The 23,653-nt window shown below is 45.2% G+C and overlaps 3 protein-coding genes across 3 annotated transcripts; 2 read left to right on the top strand and 1 right to left on the bottom strand.

Annotated features, from left to right (window-relative positions):
- Positions 1-304: 304 nt before the first annotated feature.
- On the top strand, positions 305-976 carry pnx (posterior neuron-specific homeobox; the record flags this gene model as incomplete). The annotated part of the gene is made up of 2 exons (XM_079179324.1): positions 305-419; positions 507-976. The coding sequence occupies 2 exons, from the start codon at positions 305-307 to the stop codon at positions 974-976; spliced, it is 585 nt and encodes a 194-aa protein (XP_079035450.1).
- A 5,027-nt stretch (positions 977-6,003) lies between these two features.
- Positions 6,004-17,351, top strand: aebp1a (AE binding protein 1a). The gene is made up of 20 exons (XM_079179621.1): positions 6,004-6,546; positions 8,958-9,203; positions 9,292-9,351; positions 9,643-9,696; positions 10,119-10,178; positions 10,272-10,331; positions 10,825-10,902; positions 11,163-11,272; positions 11,360-11,499; positions 11,851-11,935; positions 12,210-12,354; positions 13,277-13,356; positions 13,960-14,083; positions 14,186-14,382; positions 14,486-14,659; positions 15,015-15,140; positions 15,224-15,470; positions 15,583-15,722; positions 15,889-15,988; positions 16,099-17,351. The coding sequence occupies exons 1-20, from the start codon at positions 6,291-6,293 to the stop codon at positions 16,677-16,679; spliced, it is 3,063 nt and encodes a 1,020-aa protein (XP_079035747.1). The 5' UTR covers positions 6,004-6,290; the 3' UTR covers positions 16,680-17,351.
- An 805-nt stretch (positions 17,352-18,156) lies between these two features.
- On the bottom strand, positions 18,157-23,143 carry ddx56 (DEAD (Asp-Glu-Ala-Asp) box helicase 56; the record flags this gene model as incomplete). Its single annotated transcript, XM_079179632.1, is given in 15 exon segments — positions 18,157-18,515; positions 19,144-19,244; positions 19,355-19,460; positions 19,548-19,637; positions 19,752-19,825; positions 20,199-20,293; positions 20,386-20,499; positions 20,710-20,862; positions 21,163-21,404; positions 21,487-21,577; positions 21,903-22,073; positions 22,152-22,306; positions 22,399-22,560; positions 23,038-23,100; positions 23,102-23,143. Coding segments are annotated over 15 exon segments (1,743 nt in total). The 3' UTR covers positions 18,157-18,431.
- Positions 23,144-23,653: the final 510 nt, after the last annotated feature.

The raw sequence follows: 23,653 nt of genomic DNA, 5'->3' as shown, positions 1-23,653 counted from the left end.
TAACAAACTCAAAGCCCCCCCACCGGCTCAGAGAGCGCGCATTTGCATTCTGAAGTGCCCGCACGTGGGGGTCCCACGGGGCCGGAGCGTGTCCGTGTTACGCACAGGAACAGACAAGAGGTTTCAATTGTTCCTGCAGCGCATTGCTTCATTTGGGTAACTTTTTGAATGACATGTAAATTAGACAGCGCTGCTGCGGCGTGTGCAGAGGCTGCGTGTGTATATTTCTATATAAACCCCCGGAGCAGCTCGGAGCAGCCACTCCGCTTCCTGCGTCCTGATCATCGCCCCACAGCGCGCTGAAATGCAGCCAGTTGCAGCCAAAGTCCCGCTAAACCACAGGACTCCTTTTTCTGTGGAGGATATTTTGGATCCTACAAAGTTTACGAGGAGAATAATCTGTGCTGAGGATGCAACAGGTGAGAAACAAACTCCTTGAGGTCTAAGAAAAGCCTTTTTATCAACTTATAAATTGGTTTAATCATAATATTTTCCTTCTCTTTTAGGAGCTTCTTCTCCCAAAGATGAACCCAGAAAACAACAGCTGCATCCTCCGGCCGCTGGGAGCTGCAGCCCGGATGAGGAGGCTCCGTGTGCGCCGGGGAAGCTCCAGCGGCCGGAGGTTAAAAGCCGACGGATCCGCACCGCCTTCACCATTGAGCAGCTGCAGATCCTGGAGCGCAGCTTCCGGAGGTGCCACTACCTGTCGGTGCTGGAGCGGCACACCGTCGCCTCGGCCCTGCGCCTCTCCGAGACCCAGGTCAAGATCTGGTTCCAGAACAGGCGCACCAAGTGGAAGAAGGAGCGGCCGCGGGGGAGGGAGTCGGAGGAGGAGGAAGAGCACGGCTTCCCATCATCATCGTCCTTCTCCTCTCCTCTGACCTACAGTCCGCTCTGCTGGCAGCCGCGCGCTCCGCTGCAGATGTTCGCACCGCTGCCGCTCGCGCCTTTTCATCATCATTATTACGCACGATGAAGTGACTGAGCACGCGATGGACCAACATTCAGCTCACATGAAACTATTTCTGCAAAAAATTAAATAATATATGGCACAATTATCATGAATCAGGAGAGCTGTTAAAGTGCTAAACCGAGTTTATATTTTCTAATGTAATTATGCTGTAATTTATTTTGATAAACATTTCTATTGAAGTCGTTCTTGTTTGTTTCTTGTTTTTTTTTATATTGTTGATTCTCACAAGATAAAAATGTGGATCAATATCTAAATATATAATTCATTTCTATATTTTAAACTGTGATTTTACATTTGTTTCCTGGAGGTAATGTGCAGTTAGAACTGTAACTTAATGCTGGAGCTGCATTAACATTATGAGCCTGGTCCATGTTTCTGCTATAAAATTCACAGGCTATAATAAAAAAAGATGCATTTTATGATCTAAAGGGACAAAGAACCTGATTGCTTTGAGCTAAATGCTAATATCTGCTGACGTGTAGCGGATAATGTTCACCATCTTAGTTCAGTGTGTGAGCATTTGCAAATAGGCAACAAACACAAAGTACAGCTGAGGCTGAATGTCTTCAGTTATTTTTGGTCACAAATCAAATTATTGGATTAATTGAATGTTGATGTAAAGTCAGAAGATCAGCAGTTCATTCCAGTTCATCCTGAAGGAGAACACGAACGTCTGAGCCAGACTTATAACAATCCATCAAATAGTTCAAAAACAACACCACAGTCAGGAGGGTTCATCCCAAGGGGACCATGAATGTCTGAACCACATTTCATGGAAATCCATGTATCCATAGAAGTCTATGAGAAAATGACTCTACTTCTCTCTTGATTTATTACCTCAGTAAACATTGTAAACATGAGTTTATGGTCTCAATCTCTAGTTTCAAGTCTTCTTCAATACAGCATGATGTTCATTTAGTAAATGATGGTCCATTTAGAGTCAAACAGACCATAAAGCAGGGGATGCTTTAGGGGCGGGGCCACACAGTGATTGACAGGTCTCTACCACAGCGTTGTTCTTTCACTTCATGAAAGTTCATTGTAAGATATCAAAGTGTCTCCTTCAGTGTTGGGTTGTAGCTCCGTCCTCTCGTACCACTTCTGGTTGCAAAAAAACAAGATGGCGACGACCAAAATGCTGAACTGCGTCAAAACATCAGTCCACCAACTAACCTCAGTGGTCCATACGACTTCTGATGCACCGCCTGGCTAACCGCTGCCATGGCCACAGAATATTGAATTATTACATAAAGACACTGGAGATCTTATTGTTGCTTGTTTTCACATAAAATCCACATAAGTATCAAGATCTGATTCAGTTAAATAAGTTGTAAAATAAAACTTTCTTCTACTGGCCTCAGATCAGGGTGTGTGTGTGTGTGTGTGTGTGTGTGTGTGTGTGTGTGTGTGTGTGTGTGTGTGTGTGTGTGTGTGTGTGTGTGTGTGTGTGTGTGTGTGTGTGATGGTTTGACTAAACTCCATCCAACTCTTTTTGGCCAAGTTAAACATATTTTGTACTTAAAGTATTTTAATGACACAAAATAACTGCTCAAAGTCTTACTGACTCACTCACTCACTCACTCACACACACACACACACGTATACACACACACACACACATACACACACACACACACACACACACACACACACACACACACACACACCTCTGAGCACATCTGTATGTCATTTAGCACATACTCTGATCCTCAGATGTCCGGCGGTTTGAACTCCCACACGTCCGTTCATTATGATGAACGAGACAAATCAGTGAAGTGTTTATTTTAACAAAATCACAAACAAACAGAAACATCACGTGAAAAAAGAACGAACTTAACTTAACGTCGGCATTTTTTTCACAGGTGTTACAAATTGTGATGTTTTAAAAAAATGAAGTATTTTAAGAAGATGACACATTATGTTATCATCAGCTGGAAAAGATCTCCAACATCAGTGAGGTATTGGAAACAGATGGAGGCAGAAGACACGCACACACACACACACACGCACACACACACACACACACGCACACACGCACACACGCACGCACACACACACACACACACACACACGCACACACGCACACAGGCACACACACACACACACGCACGCACACACACACACACACACACACACGCACACACACACACGCACACACAGGTCTGAAAAAGGAACATTATGAGCGTGAGCAGGGAAACAAGTCGACATCTAACGGAAACTATTGAATGTTTCCCGAGAGTCTACACGATGAAACACGACAAACAGAAAAAGACTTTTCTTAGCTGTTATGCAGGAAATCAGATGTTGACTCCAGAAGAGGAAAAACACTTATTTACTCAAGTCTTCTAGTACAAATCCAAGGTACTTTTAATGCACTTGAGTATTTATGCTACTTTCTACTTCTCCTCCGCTGCGTCTCAGAGACGCATCAAACACATTACGTCATTAATATGAATCAAGAAACATCAGATTTAACAGTGAAACATTTTACTGATCAGTCAATACTTTTCATTGAACTACATTTATGTACTTTTACTCAAGTAAGGTTTTGAATGCAGGATATTCGTACTTTTACTGAAGTAAATGATCTGAATACTTCCTCCTCCGCTGGATAACTTTAACGTCTCCACAGCATCTGAGCAGATCTCTGATCCCAGATGACACAGCTGTTGTTATTCTGCTCGGTGGACATGAGTCACGGTCTGAGGTGCTGTTATGAGCGCTGAACGTTTCTGAAGCCAAAGTCATCGGTGTTGACTCTGAATGAATGAAGAGGATCCATTAACGAATCATCAGAACGCTGTTAAAGGTGTTGAGGAATGATTGGTGTTTGATAAAACACGGTTACTACATGTTACATTTTCCAGATTAAACCTGTGTTCTTTACTCTTCAGTAATATAATGTTAGATTAGCTGTTAAAAGTATTTGATAGAAAAACATCACATTTAATCAGCTCTCCGTGTTTTGTGTGTAAACATCTTTGAAGTAACTCGTAGTTAAATGCAGTAAAAGTATTTTCCACAGTAGAAGTACAAAGTAGCATAAAAAGAAAGTAATCCAGTAAAGTACAAGTACCTCAAGTTTGTACTTGAGTAGTGAACTTGTATTCTTGTTCTTGTCCTCATAAAAACCTTGTGTTCTATGAGTGCAGCGTATTTAACGTGTTATTGTCTCAATCGTTCTCAGTCGATCGTCTGCTGAAGAACGTCGACTCTGCTGAATTTAAAACACGACGTTTGTTCACCAAACCGTGAACACTTCCGTCCTCACATCTGGGAACGCTGTGTGTCCCGCTGACCACAATCCCAAAAGTGTTGCGTAATACGTCTACTTCATCTAGATATGTTATGAGTGAAGTCCACATCTTTTTAACATTTAGACAGTTTAAACATTTCATTACAGGCCAGATTTGAGTGTGTGAAATTAAATGAATTCTTGAAATTTAAATTGTGGTGGTTTTGGAGCTGCTCGGTGAGCCGGGTGTTCTTGCAGACTGAAGATCAGACCAGTTCACAAATACCGAACATCGTTTTTACATCCAGATTCTGGACAAAACTGAAGGTGATCTGAAGTCTGTCTCAATATTTGTATAAGAACAATGGATTTAATGAGAGTTTTCTCTCCAGGTGACCAACCCACAGATGATCATCACCTGCATCTGCAGCTACTCAGAACTTTATTGCCTCTCTCAGCTCTTTGTTTGGGTTTTCCAGCCCTCACGTCTGCTCTCGTCATCCTGGTTTCCTCTGGCAGCAGGCAGCTGTTTTTAGAGCAAAGACTCTAAGAAAAGCTCCTGTTCACTACCTGCTCAACAGCAGACAGAGTCAGTTAAGAGACCAGCTGGTGAACACAGTGGAGCTCAGCAGCTAAAGAGACATTTCCCTCAAAAGTTGGAGGAGGAGACCAAAAATGGAGCAAAAAGAGAGAACATTGGATTTTAAAGTCAAACAGGACCGCAGTGAAAAACTACACATTTGTCCTCTCGCCTGCAGTTTGAATGATCAGTCGAGATTGTTTAATGTGAGCAGCTGAGATGTCTGCCGTCTCGCCAATATAACGGGACTAGATGTCACTCAGCTTCTGGGGCTCAAAGCGCCAGAAAAATGTGAAAGAATGATCAACATGACCCGGTTACTAAAGATAATCCACAGACCTCGTTGTGAGTAGCTTCATGTAGGAACTACTTTCTTTCTGCTGATCACCAACCAAACGTATCACCGTGCAGAAGGAAGCGTCTATCCTCGCTACTGCTAGCTGACTTAGCAGCACTGAGCTTAGCTAACGTTACAGCTCAGCAGAGGAGGCCATCAATGTTCACATCTCATCCGTGAGATGCGCGCTTCCTTCTGCACAGGGATACGGCCGGCGGGTTCAGTTCGGCAGAAAGAAAATAGTCCTTACTTGAAACTGCTCTCAGTAAGGTCTGTAGTCTGCTTCAAGCACCACAAGTGACATAAAGTTTGTATATTAGAGAGAAGCACACAATAAATAACAATACAGGTGAGTATTGGGTGTGTTGAATTGAGGAAAGGGAACCTTTCATTTTGAATTCAACATTATGTCATATTTCAAAAGTGACGTAGTCTTTAAACTAGCAAAGGTTGAGATCTATTTGATGACATTTATAAATACAAACTGAGTTTCTAGGCCAGCACAGACCCCGATGTATGTTTTCTATGTTATGTTTTAGATGTTTATTAATGTATGTTTGCTGTCATTTAATCAGATCAAGAACCAGATTAAAAGGTCTTTCTTTAAAGTTCCTTCTTTCTCTTTCTTTCCTCCCTCGTAGGAATGTCACATGTGGCAGATGCTCCTCCCCTCTGCTCAGAGATGGGTGAGGGGAAAAGGGGGTGAAGGGCCATGAGGGAGAGATGTGACTGAGGAGTATGTGGTAGAGGAGGAGGAGGAGGAGGAGGAGGAGGAGGAGGAGGAGGAGGAGGAGGAGGAGGGAGGTGTGTTGCTCTGCTGCTGCTGGAGAAAATCCAGTCCAGACAGATACTCCTCTCCAGCACGATCAGGAGGCTTTAAAACCTCCAGCACCACAACGTGTTCTCCCTCTCTGCACGCTGACTCGCCTTCAGAGGAGGAGGAAGCTCCCCAGACCTCTGCGAGCTCATCCTTTTGTTCTCCGCAGAACACAAACGTCTGCAGAGACGTCGTCAGGACCTCGACAGGAAGTTTAATCTGTGCGTCTGCAGGTCAGATGTAAATTACTGTGAGTCCAAAGTTGTTTTTTTACACTTGGTTTGAGCTCAGGGAGTTCGTCTGGTTCTGTCTCTTCCCCGGTCTGCGTTGTGTTTTTCATCTGGAGAAATGAGGGCCGGGCTGCTGGTCGTCTGGGCCGGTTTGACCCTGAGCTGCGCTCTGGTCGGAGCTCGAGATGATCTGCAGGAGAACGAACTCTCCGGAGGTCAGATTCACGTGAGAGAAACCCGAGGACTGGTGGAGCGAGGGAGACGGCGGGGGGAGGAAGACGGCGTCCGAATGTCAGACGAGCCCGCTGCAGCGGTGGTGGAGGAGGAGAGGACAAAACCAAAGAAGAAGAAGACACCTGAGGAAATTGAGGCAGGTAAGAAGGAGCCAAAGGTATGAACCGAGTCTGCTGTTCAGTTGGCGTTTGAATTCAAGCGTCCACGGGCGTGAAGTGTGCGTTGACCTCTTTGCTGACCTCCAGGCTGCAGATACACAGACAGGAAAAGCTGCAATCAATCTTTGGAGGCAGGAAGACATTTGGTTTGAACTCTTGTTATGTAGAGCTCCGGCTTTCTCTCCCAACTCGTCCACAGATCCTCCATACGCTCACAGGAACCTTTTCATGACTTGCATTTCAGAGCAAAGAGGGGGGGGGGGGGGGGGGGGGGGGTTGTTTTGGTAAAAGTTTCTCAGTGATTCAGAGATGACGGGGCAGAAACTTCCAGTTGGTGGTCTGACATTTTCTTGGCAGAGTGACCGACACAAAGCCACCATCTCAACCGATCAGAGAGCTTCTATACGGCGTCCGTGCCTCCATCGTGTCTCCGACAAAAGACACAAAGTCTGAGCAACAGCAGAAATATTTTCCACTACGATTTTTTCCAGAAGTGAGCAGGAAGGATTTACGAGACGGCTTCACTTTCAGTAGCACTGATTCGACGGCACTTACTTTTCCGCTGCATGAAGCAAAACCACAGGACTTAGCGCCCAGAGCTCTTCATGTGTGGCTGATTTACGTTACAGACAAAAGGCCGTAATTAACTCAACCTGAGACCCAAAACTATTTTTTAAACTTTTTGTTTATCCAGAGAAGGCTTTGCTGAGCGTGCACAGTCAGACTCTGAGGATGTTTGCAGTCTATCGTGTCATGAACGCTGTTGTCTTCTGTTTACTTTGACAACATTCACTGCATGGATGCAAAGTTAACCCGCCAAACCCAGAGACTACGACCGAGCCACCAATGTTTCGATGCAATTAGTTTGTATTAAGTTGATTAAACACAGATTTATTTCAAAGATTTGTGAAACGAGGAGTCAGAGTTGTCACGTAACGTCCGTGTGTTTTTTAACTCTCGACGTATTTCCCGAACGTTTCCTGAACCTAACTAAGTATTTTTGAGTTGTTTCCTGTAAAGATGGAAGTTTATTTTGAAAAGACCGTATGGATGTCACAAGCGTGAAGTGTACACAAAAAATGAGTCACGGAACCGTTTCATGAGGATTCTTTGATTTATATATTTCTTTATCGGTCAGCCGGTTGATCCAAACTGAAATATCTCAACAACTGTTGGATGGAAATTTGGTTCTTGAATTAGATGTTGACACTGCGAGACAGGACAGTGGATTCTTAACAATGTGCAGTTATTTAGAGTAAATTACCAAGAACACATTTCACCATTATTCACTTGGCACAGAAACTATTTGTGTCTGAGAAACCAAAACAAGCCTTGAGGTGTGAACACTGGAGCTGAAGCAGGCGTTACATGTTGTCTGCTGCACAGACAGTCATGAAAGGCCCGGTTCTCCGGGGGTGAGTAACGGGTTGGCAGTGAGGGGTTGTTGTGTTTAAGGACCAGTGGAACATCAGGAAACACGTCTAGACGAAGAAAACAAGCCGCCTTCTGTGTCTGAGGACGGTTGCGTAACGACGGCGGATTAAAAACACAGAAGATCTCTTCTCTGTAATATTCCTCGTAGTTTAAACTGAAGTCTTTCATCAGTTTCTCATCAGACAGTTGAGGAGGTGTGACGCCACACTGAGCTGATTGAAGGTTTGAGAAGTCTGGGACTCCTCCAAAATCTATTCACTTGGTCTCATTTATTCAACATGTGGACATAGAAAGAGTTTTTTTTAAGAGTTCTTTGCAAGAGTAAGGGTTCCATTAAGAACCCTTTTCATCAAAGGAACCTCTTATTTGATGAAGGATTTTCAAGGGTTCTTTATAAAACAAAGTGTTCGATTAAGAACCATTTTCCTCCAAAGAACTCTTTCCAGGATGCATGCTTGTTAAAAGAAGACGGCCTCCGTCTAAGCTGTTGAACTGAAACCACGGTGAGGGTTCTAGGTAGACCCCTGGATTCGTTCTTTTTAGCACCCTTAGAAGGTGGAACGTTTCTGGTTAGAACCTCTAGAGGGGGTTCTCGGTGTCCCTCTGCCGTCAGATCAAACTCTTATATAACGTCTCCGTCATGTACTCTGTACAGTGTCTACTGTCAAAGGAACAACTGGAGATCAGCAGACCTTTGGCAACAGTCTCCACTCGTCCTGGTTTGGTCTCAGACCAAAACAAACCAATGAACTGGACAAGAAGCAGCTGCTGCTGTGTTTATGTGTCTGAGTTGTAACTTGTTTTAAAGCTACAGTAAGACTTGCTGTGAAGTCGTCCGTGACAATAAAAGGTCATATAACCCGAATAAGATGTTTAAAGAAGCTGCAAAGCGTCTTTTGTTGTGTACTGGCTTCAAATAACTGAACGTTTTCCTTTTTTGTGAACTCGTCTCTCTGAAGCCAGAGCAAAGAAAGCAGCCGAGCGGGAAGCCAAAGCTAAGAAGCAGAAAGCCCCGAAACCCACCAAGAAGCCAAAAGCCCCGAGGCCCACCAAGAAACCCAAAGCACCCAAACCCACAAAGAAGCCGAAGGCGCCCAAAGCCACCAAGAGACCGAAGGAGACGACCGCGACGCAGCCGGGCGTCAAGAGTCCTTCTGTGGACGAGGAAGAGGAGCGGCTGCTGATCGAGCTGGGCTGGGGAACGTGTGAGTGTTACACTCAAGCTGTTTCAGAGGGAATGAGGGAATATTGTTCATATTTATGGTTTTTAACAACTTGAGTTGATCCTCACAGTGGCTCGACCTGTGAACCCAGACGGACCTGCAGTGGAGGAGCCAGTCGAGCCGGACCTGGGTGAGACTTTCACGGGTCACTGGACCGGTTTTTCAAGAGCTCGCTCACAAAATACAAAAATAAAGTCGAGGACATTTCTGTCAGAAATCCTTTATAATCATATTACAAAAAGATCTGAAGAGAAGCTCATTAAATATTTAGATGTTTTCCACAAGCGAATAAAGAGACGAAATAACAAAGACTTTAAAGGAGGAACGTAAAAGATAATATTTCGTTGATTTATTTCCTCTATGCTGACGATGCACTTCTGTTTCAACACAATAATAATGTTTTAATAATATGTTCTCACAGATCTCCTGCGCGGTGGATATCCTGCTACGACTGAGGCCGTCGTGTATGTACCAGGTAAAGAGAGAGAATAACCTTATATACTGAATACAAGTGGTAAATATCAGACAAAATGGATTTGTAAGATTAAAAACATTATTATTCAAATGTTGCTTCTCATATTTGTGTTACGATCGCTCTGACATTTTACTGGGTAACAAGTGTCACAGTTCACGCACTTTATTTCAGTTTCTTTTTATATGTTTGTGTTTAACTGTGTTTATATATTTCGTTGAAGCCCGGAGACGTGATGTGAATTGTTTTAGTTTTTTTGGATATACTATCTCTGTATATAGAAATGATTTTGATATATCCTGACAAGAGATATATCGTCTTAGATTTTGGATTTCGTAACATGACGCAAGAGTTCCCAGACTGTTACATTGTTGTTAACTTGGCCGCTCAGGGCTTCCGTACTCATCTATCTGCTTGTGTTTCAGAGGAAACCACCGGCGTCCCGTATGTGGTGCCGTGGTATGAAGAGTACGACTACGCTGACCGTACGTCGATCATCAACATAACTTTCCATCAATAACTGAATGAGTTATCGATCGCTGCAATGAGATGAAGTCTTTCTGGTTCTCTCCTCACAGTGGCTGCAAAGAAACAAGAAGAGGAGGAGGAGAGAGCTCGAAAAGAAAAGGCAGAAAAAGGTTTTTTAATTGATGAAAATAGTCCCAAACAAATGCACGATTCCCTCTTGTTTGTTTGGTTAGAACATGAAACTATATTTGTGTTTTTAAACTTTCAAGTCTTCAGTAAAAACCGATGGACTTCTTGAGAAACACCAGACGTTTGCTTCATCCTTAATCCTTCAGTGGTTTGTTATGAAGACAGAGATAAGAACAGAAGGCTGGAGGAGGAAGAATGTGGATTGTTATTTAAAGCTCAGAGATGATTTCAGGGCAGAGAGGAAGTGAAGAGATCAGTTTGATAACAAAACTTTGAAATCCAGACGGTTTTTCTGCACGAACAAACCTTGAAGATGTGAACTCAGAGTAAAGTGACCCACATTCACGCTGGAGGAATGTTGAGGAATGCATGAAGGTGAACCAGAGGAACATGTGCAGAGATTGTTTCCAGTGTGTTTGGCTGGAGAGCGAGGTCCGTGTTCTGACACGTTGTTTTCTCATCACGCCCGAGAAGCCGAGCGGCTGAGGAAGAGATGGGAGGAAGAGGAAGAGGAGCGGCTGAAGCAGATCTCACTTCCTGTTGAACTCAAAAGTAAGAGAAGCACTGAAGTTTGATTTTAAAACCTCAAATTAAAGACAGATATGTAAAGGTTTTTGCTTTTGAACTATTGTACTTCGGTGTGAGTATTTATGCTTTCTGCTACTTTATACTTCTACCCCCCTTGATCTCAGAGGTACATATTGTACTTTGTACTGCGTTGGACAGCTGCTCCCTGGAATGAAGCCAGTGAGTGTTTCTAATCAGAGTGTTTCTGGACCATCATGCATCCTGTTTGTCTCCTCCCCCCTCAGAGTGTCCTCCTCTGGGCCTGGAGTCCCACCGGGTGGAGGACGACCAGCTGCTGGCTTCCTCTCAGTCTCACTACGGGTTCACGGCTCAGAGGGGACGACTCAACATGCAGGTGAGACTCGCACAACGACCACATCTGTGAGTCTGTTCAGTGGTTTTTAATGATAACAAGCGTAAGAAACTCTGCGTCGGCGTGCAGGGCTCTGCTAATGACGAAGACCTGTACGGCGGCGCCTGGTGTGCGGAGGCAGAAGAGGGCAACCACTGGTTCGAGGTCGACGCCCGCCGAGAGGTGGAGTTCACCGGGGTCATCACTCAGGGACGAAACGCAGAGCAAATGTGAGTCTCAATGAACGCAGAGGCTTCTGTGTGGAGCTATGGAGCCCATTTCTGCAGGGAAATAAAGGTTGTGATTGACTTTGTACATCGAATATTCTCTCTTTTTGCTCTGTTTTTGGTCTCCACCACCTCCTGAGGAGAATATCTGTCTCTTGAGCTGCTAAATGCTCCACTTTGATCCCCAGCTGGTCTCTACCTGAGTCTGTCTGCTGTGTGATGCTCAGAGGGTTTATTAGAGTCATCAAACCAAAACAATGAGCTGAAAGATGCTCAAACACTTTCATTTTTCTCGTCCTGGCAGAACTCAGCTTCCGTAAAATACGGAATAATGAATCTCTCTTCCTCCCTTAGTGAGGATTTCGTGTCCTCCTACTTTGTGGCCTTCAGCAACGACAGCCGTGACTGGACGACGCTTCACGACGGCTACGCTGAATGGGTGAGTGGAAATGAACTTATACAGGTAACAATACAATGAAAGGCTCCCCTACCACCACTCAGCATGTGACTAGAGGTCCTTTGTAGGCCCCGATCCTTCTTGAGAAGAAGTTATGGATGCATAATGTTTCTGCTACTTTGTATCTGACTGTAATATTTGAACTACTCAGATTGTATTGTGTGTATTATGTATTGTCCTCTCATGTGGACCTCGAGGAAGATTAGCAAACAATTAATAAACAAATAACAGCTTTACTTTTTGTCGTCTCCTGCAGTTGTTCTACGCGAACGTGGACAAGGACACGCCGGTGTTGGGTCAGTTCGCGGCGCCCGTGGTGGCGCGCTACATCCGCATCCTGCCTCAGAGCTGGAACGGCAGCTTGTGTCTTCGAGCCGAGGTCCTGGCCTGTCAACTCCCCGGTCAGTATATTCACATCTACTGTTTCCCATCTCGCTCCGTTTTCACAGGTTCTGGAGGAGTTTCGTGAGTCGGAGAGCTTCCGCATTCCTTACAGGAATATGTCATCGTCCACCGGAGAGGAAACTACACTTTCTGCCAAACTTCAACTTAAAAAGAGTCGATTTCACAACACGAACTTCACAACCTCAGTGGTGTGTTACTCAATGCCTCACAGAATAACTGTGAAGTGTTTCCACCGTTTAGATAACTTCCTCCAGCGTGGTACTTACATACACATGTTTTTAAAGTATTTAAATGTTCTGCTGTTTCTGTAACATCACAGAATTTGGTTTTAAGTTGTTGTTACCGTCGTGTGGCCTACTTATCGTTACAAACAGCGTTAAACCTGCATTGTTGGAATGTAACTGAGTACATTTACTAAAATACTGGACATAAGAACATCTTGACGTACTTGTACTTTACCTGAGTATTTCCACTACATCTCAGAGGTAAACAGTGTACTTCTTACTGCACTACATGAGTTTAGTTACTTTGCAAATTCTGATTAATAATGCAAAATATAATCAACTAATAAATTATTGATCCGAAGAGGGAATCTCACAAAACAAACCACCCAGCAGTGTTTAGAGTTATAAAAATGAGCTCCAGCTTTACCAGCTGCAACATGACAGTGATGAACACAATAATGCATCAATAATTATAATAATATAATCCAATAAGCGGAGGGGAATTCGGTTAGTTGCAATCTGCAACCTCACCACTAGATGTCACTAAATCCCAGACACTGTCCCTTTAAGTAAAGTATCTACGTACTTCTTCCATCTTTGTTGTTTCCCATAACTAGCAGCTTTACACCAGAAAGACGACAGCATGACCAGCAATTCAACATACAGTCTAATCTCAGCACGGTGCTTCTTTCAGGCAGCTACCGCAGTGAGAATGAAGTCACCCCATCAGACGACCTGGACTTCCGACACCACAACTACAAGGAGATGAGACAGGTCTGTTTTCAATTCTGACCAGAGACTGTATGTAAGAAGTGGACGGAGTCGTCGTGACGTCACTCATTGGTTTGTGGACCGATGTTATGAAGCCTCGAGTTTGGCGATTTGGCCGTAGCCATCTTGGTTTATTTTTGCAACCAGTGAACAGGAAGTGACCACTTCTGGACTGAGGAGGAGTGACGTAGAGACGCCGTTTACATCTCTGGTAGAGACCTGTCAATCACTGTGTAGCCCCGCCCCTAAAGCATCCCCTGCTTTATGGTCTGTGTGACTCTAAATGGACCATCATTTACTAAATGAACATCGTGCTGTATTGAAGAAGACTTGAAACTAGAGATTGAGACCATAAACTCATGTTTACAATGTTTACTGAGGTAATAAATCAAGAGAGAAGTAGAGTCATTTTCTCATAGACTTCTATACAACCAGAGGAGTCGCCCCCTGGTGGACACTAGAGAGAATGCAGCTTTAACACATGAAGCTTTGGATTCACTCTTCAGAACCGGAGGTTGTCTCCTGATTCCGACTGATAAAAAGATGATAAACTATTGTTATGATTGTGGAAAGAACGATGTCACAGATTTTTTGTTTGTCTTCCAGATGATGAAGGTGATAAACGAAGAGTGTCCCAACATCACCAGGATCTACAACATCGGTAAAAGCTCTCAGGGCCTGAAGATGTACGCCATGGAGATCTCCGACAACCCCGGGGAGCACGAGACGGGTACGAGACAGACAGACAAAGAACGAACCGAGCGTGTGAACGTCAAACAAACCACCCGTCCTAATGTGAGATATTCCTTTTTTTTGTTTCTGCATCCACTAGGTGAGCCCGAATTTCGGTACACGGCCGGACTCCACGGCAACGAGGCGCTGGGTCGAGAGCTGCTCCTCCTGCTGATGCAGTTCCTGTGCAAGGAGTACAGAGACGACAACCCCAGAGTGCGCCGCCTGGTGGACGGAGTGAGAATACACCTGGTGCCTTCGCTCAACCCCGACGCTTACGAGCTGGCCTACGAGATGGTACGATGGGGGCACGAAAGTACCTGCAGAACGTTGACGTAACTTGTAGCACCTTGAAGCGCTTTTAACGTCGGCCCTCCTTCCTGTCCTTCCTGTCCTCCAGGGCTCGGAGATGGGGAACTGGGCTCTGGGCCACTGGACCGAAGAAGGTTACGACATCTTCCAGAACTTCCCGGACCTCAACAGCATCCTGTGGGGAGCCGAGGACAGAGGCTGGGTCCCTCGCATCGTGCCCAATCATCACATCCCGCTCCCAGAGAACTTCCTCAACGGCTCTGTGAGTCTGTTTTAAAACCCCAAAACCCACCGGCAGGATTTAAAAGCATGTTATCTTTAAACTATCACCAAAGCTACACCGTTTATCACAGCCAGAAGCTGTAAGAACGCTCATTAACGTCAGATTTTCATCTTTCTAACGTATCTTGAATACATCATGTGTGATTAACGCTTCCGTCAGATAATCTCTGCTTCAGACAGATCTAATAAAAACATTAAACTACAGAGAACATCAAAAACACCCTGAAACAGCTCGTGGTTCAGAGCGGTAAAACCACCAACAGGCCCGTTCACCACTACTGATCCAACACCACGTGCTGACGTTCACACCTTTTCTCTGCTTCTTGTTTTCACAGCTGGGTACGGAGACGAAGTCCATCATTTCCTGGATGGAACGCACCCCATTCGTGCTGGGAGCTAATTTGCAAGGAGGAGAAAAACTGGTCGCGTACCCTTTCGACATGCAGCGTCCATCGATTTCTGTAAGCCGAAGAACCAAATACAACATATAGATGATCTTATCAGCCAGATATTAACCCTATAATCCCCTTTGTTGGTGTTTAAGTCAACCGACAGCCGGCGTTGGAGAAGCAACGACGACATGAACGAGGAGACGTGGGCTCGCATTCAGCGGCAGAACGAGGGATCTCTGAGGGAGACGCCGGACGACGCCATGTTCCGATGGCTGGCCATGTCGTACGCCCACAGCCACCTGACCATGACGGAGACCTACCGGGGCTCGTGCCACGGAGACGACATCACCGGGGGTCAGGGCATCACCAACAGGGCCAACTGGGATCCGGTGGTGGGCAGTAAGTGTCGACACAGAAGGAAGGAAGCAAAGAATGGAGCAATGGTAGCTCATCAAGAGCTCATCAAGAGCTCATCAAGAGCTCATCCTGTTGCTCGTCCTCTCCCCAACAGGCATGAATGACTTCAGCTACCTGCACACGAACTGCTTCGAGCTGTCCGTCTTCTTGGGCTGCGACAAGTTTCCCCACGAGAGCGAACTGCCTCTCGAGTGGGAGAACAACCGCGAGTCTCTGCTGTCCTTCATCGAACAAGTGAGGAACTGGACTTATGAAGTATGAGCCCATGGGCGAGCTCCTACAGGAGCCGGTGGATGAAACTATCGGGGGGGCTTTTAGGTCTCGTCTATAGCTGTTGTGTCCCAATGAAACTTATTCAGATTATGCTGTGGTTGGACCTGAAATACTGTTTCCTGTGCAGGTTCATCGAGGGATAAAAGGCGTAGTGAGAGACGTGGAGGGAACTCCGGTGCCCAATGCCACCGTATCTGTGGAGGGAATACGGCACGACATGAAAACCGGTATTTCGGGAACACCAACACAAGATTCTTTGCATTTCAGATGACAATAAAGACTTTTTTTTGGGGTCAAGAACTTCAGCTCCTAACTGTTTTCCCCGAACTCATTTCAGCGGCGGGCGGCGATTACTGGCGGCTGCTGAACCCCGGAGAGTTCAGGGTGACCGCCAAGGCCGACGGCTACACCCCTCAGACCAGGCTGTGCATGGTGGGCTACGACTCCGGGGCCACGCCGTGCAGCTTCACCTTGGCCAAATCCAACTGGGACCGCATCAAGCAGATCATGGTGCTCCACGGCAGGAGGCCCATTCGGCTGGTGCCCAAAGTGAACGTGGCGAAGACGACGGCGGCGGCGGCGGCGGCGGCCAGCCCCGCGGCCCCGACCGTCGACAGTCACGCCGCCGCCCAGAACGCCGAGCGACTCCGGAGGCTCCGGATCATGCGTCTACGCCGGCTGCGTCAGCTGAGATTGAGAGCCAGTCTGAGCACCACTCCGTCTACAACAACAACAACAACAACAACAACAACAACCACCACAGCAGCCCCCACAACAATACCGGAGACCGAGAAAACCACTTCCTGGTACGACTCCTGGTTCCCGGTGGACAGCTGGATGACCGAGAACCCGTTCGACAGCGTGATCTTTGACTCGGTGCCCACACAGGACTATCCCTTTGAATACACTATTGATTGATTACTACATCCTCTATAAGACCTTTATTAACCACTTCAGTCTGCTGCAACATCACAGCTTTAAAAAAAAAAACACACACAACACGTTAAATATTTAGTTCACAGAGTTTCAACTCGTCGGGTAAACAATGACTACGTTTAAATGAACCAAATATTCTGTTTTTTTTACCTTATTCTGAAGACAATATTCATAATAAGCCGTTTACAAGGAAAGAGACTCGTATAGTGAATGAGCTGTTTACGTATATATATGTGTATATATATATATATATATATATATATATATAGTGAATGAGCTGTATACATGTCCAAAGAATGATCTAAAACCTGAAGAATATCAACATATCACACGTTTTCATATCAAAGTTTGATGATTGTCCTGTGTGGAGATGAATGTGATTTGAAGGGAACGTCCACGAGAGAAATATGTTGTTTTTTATTCTTCAGAGAATTGATCTGGAATAGAAATCTTCTGCTGAGCAGAGACTGTACCGATGTGAATTGGCTCAATAAAACAATATAACGCACGTTACGACATAAACATACTCGGTACTTTATTACAAACGTATGTATATCTTTATGATCCTTTAATGGCTTTACAGTGCGATTGCTGGCCTCAGTTAAACTGATTTAATGTTCTGATGAATGCATTGGATTAAAATGAAAGTGTTTTTCTAAATGACCCGAGTCTGTGTATTATTTATAGTTAAGAGAATATTATTGATCTGTACGAAATTGACAGAAAAAAAGTATTAATTATGAATTATTTCCACTACTTCAGCACCACGGATCAATGAAAACAGCAGGCGACAACCTCCAATGCTTCACGTGTTAAAGCTGCATTCTCTCTAGTGTCCACCAGGGGGCGACTCCTCTGGTTGTATAGAAGTCTATGAGAAAATGACTCTACTTCTCTCTTGATTTATTACCTCAGTAAACATTGTAAACATGAGTTTATGGTCTCAATCTCTAGTTTCAAGTCTTCTTCAATACAGCATGATGTTCATTTAGTAAATGATGGTCCATTTAGAGTCAAACAGACCATAAAGCAGGGGATGCTTTAGGGGCGGGGCTACACAGTGATCGACAGGTCTCTACCAGAGACGTATAAAAGATCTAATCATTAATAGACCTGCATATGGAAGAAGCCCATTCCCGCCAGCAAAAAAAAAAAAAGAAATCCACCAAAAAAAAAAGAAAAAAAAAAGATTGTTTTTATTTTATTTAACCGGAAAAAAGTTTAAAAAAAATTTAATTAAATTAAATAAATAAAAAAAAAAGTCATAATCTTTTTTTCTACTTTTTTCCGGTTAAATAAAATAAAATAAATTTAAAAAACGTCATAATCTTTTCTTTTCTTTTGGGTGGATTTCTTTTTTTTTTTTTTTGCTGGCAGATATGAGCTTCCATAACTGCTGGACATCAACATGTCCTCTTTGTAAATATGACACACTGGAACTACAAAACAGAAGTTTGAGAAGAAATCATTTATTTTAACAAACATTTTCAATGTTTCCACAACAGATGCATTAGAAATAAGAAAACACAGATACTGTATTCCTCGACAGACGTCAGATTTGTTTGGATTTTGCAACTTCAAACTTGACGTTTCTTGCAGTTTCCTCTTGTTTCAAAGTTCACAGAAGTCAGCGTCCACGTCATCCAGAGTCCGTTCAGTTCATATTTGTCCACTGGAGGCGAAGTCTGCGCAACAAGTAAAGATCCACGACTGATCCGCTCACGAGCTCTGCAGCTACGACTGGCCGGCTTTCCCTTTCCCGCTCCTCCCTTTGCTGTACCGGAAACTCTTCAGAGGGTTCTTCACCTGGATGTTCTTCTACGAGAGGTTACATCAAAACCAACGTTACACGACTCCAACGCATCGTTTCAATCAAACATTTATGCTTTTAAATATGCAGTTCAGACTTTATTCTCTGTAAAACATCGACCAGATAACGACGGTAAAGCTAACCAACGATTATTTCCATTGACGACTATTTTCTCAATTATTTGGGTTAGAAGAAGAAAGCAGCCTCTGAATAACACGTCGTCTCTGACGAGCTAGCAGTTAGCCGCCTGATCCGGGAGAACCGCTCCACGTTAAACCGGTTCGTTCTGACACCACGTTCGGTTCGTAACGTCGGGCGGCTCAGGCTTGTGTGTGATCTTGCGAGTATCGAGCTGCAGTTCAACGTTAAAAAAAAAACACAACGAGCACATGACAGCAACAGTATTTGGACAACAGCCAATCAGATCGCAGCAGAGAAACGGGCTCATGAGCCGATTCAATCTATTCTGTCTGCCGCCGACATTAAAGTGTAGAACGTCGATTAATGACGGCAGGAGGTTTTATGTCACGCATTCATCTAGAATTATGTTTTATTCATTATTCAGAACCACTAAACACTATTCTGCAGCCAGCAGGTGGCGCTCTGCACTGGAGTGAGATCGTTCATCGTTCTCACCTTGAAGCTGCTCTTCACGACTCCTTCTGGTTTGGATTTGAGCTTCTTCTTCTTCCTCCGGTTGGACAGCGGGTTCACGGCGCCCTTCAGGGTCTCAGGAACTGAAGGAAACCAAGACGATGAGTTACGAACGGTCGACAGCTCTTTGCAGGTACATTTACTCCGGCATGGACTAGTACTTGTGGTACTTGTGGTACTTTAAGTGTCTTACTGAGGTACTCGGGGACGTTCCTCAGGTGAGGCTTGATGACGGCGGGATGGAGATCTTTGTCGTGTCTGAGCAGCTGCAGGTCTCTGGGGTTGTCCTCGAAATACGTCTGAGAGACAGAATACAAGACACACAATCACAAAACGCACATACACACACACACAATCAATCACAAAACACGCACACAATCACACACCTTGAGTTTCTCTGAGTTGAGCAGCTCCTGTTTGATCTCCTTCAGCCGCGCCTCCTTCACCGCCTGCTTCGTCACTGAGCGCATGGCGTCCTGCACACAAACCGGTTCACACACACACACACACACACACACACACTGAAGCTCATGTTCAGCCTCTTCATCGTGTGTTCTTCAAACGACGACGACGATGATGAGGATACTCACCCTGCACCGGTACCTGAAGCCTTCGATCTCCTCCATCTTGAACTCGTACGGCTTCAGACCCGAGTCAGCGTTATCTAAAAACAGACGTTTCATATTAATACACAAACATGATCGTTTCCTTCTACACAGGGAGGATTACACACTGGTGCCTTGCTCATTAGCAGCTACAATAGAGGTCAGGACTAACCGGTTAAATAACATAAAATGCTCATTTGTGAAGTTACGCTGTGACGCCACTTCTGTCTGTAGATGATGTTAAATAAAGACGGATTAATGAGACGACTCAGTTCTTCATGAGAGTCATTAAAACCCTCAAAGAGACGCAGCGTCAGACAGGAAGCAGAGCCACATTCTGTGACGACGTAAAGATTCTCGTCACACGGAGCTCAAAGCTTCTCCTTCACGTTAACGGCTCAGAGTCTCCGTCGTGCGTTCAGCGAGTCTGACCTCCGGTGAGCGCCTCCTCCACGTCCGACAGCAGCGTGAGCTCCGTGTGAGAGATGAAGGACAGAGCGGTGCCGGGGTTGTCCGCTCTCGCCGTTCTGCAAAATAAAAATGTGTTTATATCAGCATTTCATTCTCATCAGACGCGTGTGAACACGTGAACGTGTGACTGCACTGAAGCTCGACTCACCTTCCCACTCGGTGAATGTACGACTCCACGGTTAACGGGAAATCAAAGTTGACGACGTTGGCAACGTTCTGGAAGTCGACGCCTCTGGAGACTCCGAACTCTTTGTCCTTCGTCCTTTAAACACACATTCACACGTCACCAAAGAGCTCCAGACGACACGGAAGACGTCTGATCGACTCATCCGATGACTCGTATCAACGAGTAGCGTTTGCAGAAGATCTGCTTTATTCAAACGGTGCAACTCCAACGAGCTCTGCAGGTTTCATCATTCTTTAAGGAGTCAAATACGTCCACAGCAGAACATTCACGACTCTCTTGACTCACCTTCCTCCTCCTCCTCCTCTCTCCGTGCTCCTCTTCTTCTTCTTCCCTTTGCCGGCCGTCTCCGGAGCAGCGGCGGGGTCGGCCAGACTCAGCTCATCTGTGGCGATGATGTAATCGTAGAAGCCCTGGTTGAACTGAGTGATGATGTGACACCTGCAGCAGGAAACCACATGACGGGAAAGAGGATCAACACGCTGCATGAATAATCAGCAGTAGAGACGACTGGAGCTGCACTTTGACAGGTGTTACTGTTAGTATTCAGATCCTAATCCGACCCGGTGGCTCCGATGACGAGCATCAAGAATAACTCTATAGAAACAGACCATCTTCTCTCTGATGGTCTCTTTACTGATGGAGGTCTGATAGAGGATCAGGACTACACTGAGACTGGTTCAGGACTAGTTAAAAGCTCCTCACAGTACCTTTAAGTAAAACCACTCCCTCTCCTCTCACCTGGACTGGACGGGCAGCTCAGAGTTGAGCACGCAGGCGGGAATACCGAACTGCTCCATGAACAGTTTGAGTCTGTAGCTCCGGTCCACTTCGCCCACAAACACCAGCGTCTTCCCCTGAACCAGGCGCAGCTTCAGCAGCGTGTAGACCAGCAGGAACTTGTCCTCCTCCTCACATTTGATGCTGTACTGCTGCAGCTGGCTGCTGTCCGGGAGCTGAGAGCCCTGAAGCTTCAGGATCACCTGAGAGGACACAGATACAGGTGTGAGGACAGAACCGGAGCCAGCGATCAGCTGTTTCCTCTAAAGAGACTCTGAACATTACCGGGTTGTGCAGCAGCAGCTCCTTCAACGCCTGAACATCCTCGGTGAAAGTAGCCGACATCAGGAACGACTGGTAGATCTTCGGCAAATGACTGTTTGAAGAATACACAGAGAAGCTTTGTTTTAGTGGCGAAATGCAGGAGACGACCTGCTTCATGTGTTAAAGCTGCATTCTCTCTAGTGACCACCAGGGGGCGACTCCTCTGGTTGTATAGAAGTCTATGAGAAAATGACTCTACTTCTCTCTTGATTTATTACCTCAGTAAACATTGTAAACATGAGTTTATGGACTCAAATGATTATCATGAAGCAAAACTCCCACAAGACATCAATCAAAATCATTAATAACTTATTTACAAAGTGGAAAACAACTCGGGCCGCTGAGCATTAAACACGTTACATTATTAACGTTCTCACCACAACAAGCTCTTCAGGTCGTCCTCGAAGCCGAAGGAGAAGAGCAGGTCGGCCTCGTCCACCACCAGCGTCTCCAGAGACGAGTGCAGGACCAGGTTCTGGGCGGCGAGGTGGGCGAGGACGCGGGACGGCGTCCCCACGACCACGTCGGGCTTCTCCATTAAGATGGGCCTGTTCAAACACAACACCATCAATATATATATATCATTTACATATATATACTGTGTGTGTGTGTGTGTGTGGACTGACCTCTGTGCAGACAGGTCAGCTTTCCCGGTGATGTCGGCCACTCGGACGTCTCTGGAGCAGAACGCCGTTAACTGTCTCATCATGGTCTGGACCTGCTGACCCAGCTCTTTGGTTGGAACCAGGATCAGAGCTCTGACCTCCTGCTCACGGACGCTCTGAAGGAAAACAAACAAACTAACAGTGAGCGGGTCTGGAAGGATGAAGAGGACGAGGAACAGCTGGGTGACGTCAGTCTTTCTCCCCTCACCTGTTTGGAGGCCAGGATGCGCTGGATGACGGGTATGGCGTAGGCGGCGGTCTTTCCCGACCCGGTCCGGGCTCGAGCCAGGAGGTCTTTCCCCTCCAGGGCCAGAGGGATCGCCTTCTCCTGGATCAGAGTGGGCTGAGACCAACCCAGGTCTGCGACCGCCTGAACCAGGACGACAAGCAGAGAGTTCACGAGCAGAACACGACGGAATGTTCTTATTAATGCAGAGATTTCAACATGTTGTACTTTTTAACTCTACTACATCTCAGAGGTACATGTGGTACTTTTTACTCCGTATGTAGTATTTTAACAATGAGGTATTACTACTTTACTAAGTATCAAGTATCAGTTGGAACATTTCAACCCCAGAACCAAAGGTTTAAATGTCAAGCTGAGAAAGATATAAACGTCACTATAAACAAGGTTATTTATTTTAAAGTAGGTTTAACGTTTTTATTCACGTTACATCTGTATTAGTTAATAGACACACGAGACCAGCGAGCTCAGACGTGACGAACTCCTTCTGTATTTACGTCAAGTTTACGTCACTTTTCTTCGGTTTCCGTTCTTCAGCCGGAGGTTCAACGTCTCACTAACACTTTACTGAACATGTACTGATGCTGTCAGGCGGTGTGTTACCTTTAGAAGACGGTCGTCTAAGCCCATTTCATGGAACAGAAGCCTCTCAGTAGCCATCTCTGCGCCTCACTACAACCACACGTGCGTCGCACGAATTTGACGTCATGATGCCATCAAGCCCCTCCTCCTCTAAAGATCCGCGTTCCCAGTGGTGTCGCTTATATTCTTCTGAAAAATAAAATAAAATAAAATACACAAATATTGTACTTTTTACTCATTTATTTTATTAAATAAAAGATGGCATTATTAACTGTATAATCAACCAACTGCAACAGTGAAATCCTGCTTTTACATTAATGCACGAGTCATAATAATCTTTTGATAGAATAGATAATAGTAGAACCGTCGCATTTTGAATACTTTAACTATATTTTACATTAACATACTTTTACTAGAGGAACATTTTCATGCAGGATTTCTAGTTGCAGCAGGGTATTTTCACAGGGTGGTATGAGTACTTTTACCTCAGAGAGTAATCTGAATACTTCCTCCTCCACCTCTGAATGGACCTCATGGTGAGATTGTTTATTTTGTTTCCCTCATTTCCCTCATTTGACCGGAAGATGGCGACAAAAACGCCACACTGGACCCTCATTAACAATTAAACATAACAAAT

The sequence above is a fragment of the Pholis gunnellus genome, assembly GCF_910591455.1.
Source record: "Pholis gunnellus genome assembly, chromosome: 18".
NCBI classification, from domain to species: Eukaryota; Metazoa; Chordata; class Actinopteri; order Perciformes; family Pholidae; genus Pholis; species Pholis gunnellus.
This window is presented reverse-complemented; position numbering and strand designations above follow the sequence as displayed.

Coding starts and splice junctions, on each gene's coding strand:
- aebp1a (XM_079179621.1), top strand. CDS start 6,291: ATGAGGGCCGGGCTGCTGGTCGTCTGGGCCGGTTTGACCCTGAGCTGC. Junction 10,332..10,824: donor AAAAGAAAAGGCAGAAAAAG/GTTTTTTAATTG, acceptor ACGCCCGAGAAG/CCGAGCGGCTGAGGAAGAGA. Junction 15,989..16,098: donor ACGGCACGACATGAAAACCG/GTATTTCGGGAA, acceptor AACTCATTTCAG/CGGCGGGCGGCGATTACTGG.